The sequence below is a fragment of the Miscanthus floridulus genome, chromosome 16, assembly GCF_019320115.1.
Source record: "Miscanthus floridulus cultivar M001 chromosome 16, ASM1932011v1, whole genome shotgun sequence".
NCBI classification, from domain to species: Eukaryota; Viridiplantae; Streptophyta; class Magnoliopsida; order Poales; family Poaceae; genus Miscanthus; species Miscanthus floridulus.
In genome coordinates this window covers 112,840,288-112,842,651 of record NC_089595.1, presented here as the reverse complement: position 1 = coordinate 112,842,651, position 2,364 = coordinate 112,840,288, and the positions used below count along the sequence as shown (strand labels likewise).

Here is a 2,364-nt window from a genome sequence, read left to right as displayed (position 1 = left end):
GGAAAGTTGGACTCGTGAGGAGAATGAATGCGCGGTCACAGAACGATGGCTCAGATCCTAGGGAGGGGGTACATGCAAAAACTAAGAATAACGTTTCTAAAATAAGAGATGTTTTCTCCTACTAGTTTCGCTATCCTCTCCTCGATCTTTAGTGACACCCGACCCTAGTAATGGCAAGGGGCCAGGTCTCACTCAGGGGCTGATAAGGGTATATATACCCCTTTCTGAAACAATTGCTGTGCCCGACCCCTTCCTCACGTTAAAAAACCTAGTGGCAAGGTTTGCGGAAACGAACGACTGAGTAAGGCTAGTCAGACTGCAAGAAACCTACGTCCTAGCGGCTATGGCACTCTTGCTTACCAGCGTGATCAAAGTTTTATGTCTACACCTCGAACTGATGGTCTTAACAAACGGAAGGGTCGGAACGCATTAACCCATTTTTACACATAAAAAGGGAGAAAAAACAAATTTGTTCACACCGAAATAAAAGAACAAACTTGTTCGAACAAAACACAGGGGTCGGAACTTGTCCGGTTATTACAAAAATGATCGTTCGATCTATCTAACTAACTAGCCCCTCTGGGGGAGAACTACGTCTTCTATCCTATCCACCAGGACCTACGAAAGGGGAGCCACCGCCGCTTCCATCTCCTCCAGCCCGTGGACTTCATAGCGAGGCCCATAGCCATGGCTCATCATCTACAGATCGATGTTGTCCCCATAATGAGAACGAGCAATCACGAAGGACTGATTAACCCTGGCGCGAAGGGCAATCCTTTTGAGCTGGCGCACCCTAGCCGTGATCTCGATGGCATGAGCCGCGAGCGAGCTGGTCCCCTCCGACCGCACCACCTGAAGGTCATCGTAGACCACCCCGAGGGCGGCGCTCAGGATACCGAGCTCTACAGATTCCTCCTCACCTCGGTGAGGTGCACAACCAGTCCGGTAGAAATGCTCTTAGCCCCAACTTCTGGGTCGTCGCGCTTTCGAGCTTGGCCTGGAGGGAGCCGACCTTCTGGTGTGCATCGTCGCACTCTTGGTAGGCCTGGTCATGCTCTCGGAAAGCCTGGTCGTGCTCCTCACGAGCTGCGCCGCGTTTCGAGCGGAGCCTCTCCACGGTTTGGAGTAGCTCATCCCGCTCCTTGCGTAGCCGAGCGACCACCGCGGCATCCAGGCTCGCCCTCTTCTCTAGGGCCATGAGCTTCTCCTTGGCCCCCAGCCTTAGGTCCCTTTCCTTCTCAACCTCGCCCAGAAGGTCAAGAATCCACTGGCGGGGATCGGCGTCCCTCTGGAGCAGCTCATCTCGCTCCTTCCTGACTCTGGCGGCTTCTTTTTCATCCATCCACGACCTCGCCGACAGGGCCTCGAACGCCTTCTTGGCCTCGTCAGCATCCCGATGGGCCTTGGCCACCTGCGATTGAAGATTGACTGCCTCCTCGGTGAGAGGAGTCAGCTCGGCGACCCTCTGCTGGGCGGCAACAAGCTGAGCGGTCACCTCCCTGTGTAGCCGCGCCTCCTCGACGAGGTGGTCCTAGGTCTCCTTCTATTGATGAATGAACTGAGACTTCCCCCGGCTGCAAGCTACGAGGGACTGTAGGAAGACGATGATCAGGATACAAAAAAATAGAAAAAGGAAGATAAAGGCAAGAAGCAAGATGAAGCAATACCCGGCCAGAGGGAACGACGACGTCGCGCAACGCTCCCATGGCGTGGTTCAGGGCCTCGAGCATGGACGTGATCCCTACGTCGAGGCTCTCCCGCTTCATGCTCTCGGCGGCGGCGTTAAGGGTGAAAAGTGCCAACACCGGATCTTGCAGATCCACCCACTAGAGCAGGGGCTCACCCCACGCAGGCAAGCTACTGCCCGCCGACATCAGGACCAGGGACGACTCCTCGCCGGCTCCAAGCGCCGCAGACACCTCTCGCCATGACGTCCCCGCCGGGATGCCCCATCCGATGACGGAAGGGGTCAGCGGTGCGGACACTAACATCTCACCCAGCACCATGACTCCTGGGTACCCCTTGGCCATGTCCCCCTCCATCCGACCTGCGCCAGGCGCCATCGCTTGGGCCGCCGATGGCATGGGACGCGCTGGTGCCTTAGGCGCCGCTATGGTTGCCCCCGGCTGTGACCCATCTGTCACGACCGCCGCCACCTCCACCTACGTTGGTGGGGTCATGACCAGCTGCATCACACCCGCCACGGTCGATGCCACGAGCCCGGTCAGCAGCCCCGTCTGCCCCATCATCAACAGCGGTATCGCGGCCATCGCCGTCTACTCCACGATCTCCAAAGGCACCCCTTGAGCCCTATGTCCGTCCGTCCCACCGAGGGCACGGGTGCCACCATGGGTGGCGCCTGAT

The 2,364-nt window shown here is 57.5% G+C and overlaps 1 protein-coding gene across 1 annotated transcript; it reads right to left on the bottom strand.

Moving 5' to 3' along the window:
- Positions 1–916: 916 nt before the first annotated feature.
- Positions 917–2,030, bottom strand: LOC136511309 (uncharacterized). Its single transcript, XM_066505424.1, has 2 exons — positions 1,881–2,030; positions 917–1,531 (listed from the first exon to the last, which is right to left on the bottom strand). The coding sequence occupies exons 1-2, from the start codon at positions 2,028–2,030 to the stop codon at positions 917–919; spliced, it is 765 nt and encodes a 254-aa protein (XP_066361521.1).
- Positions 2,031–2,364: the final 334 nt, after the last annotated feature.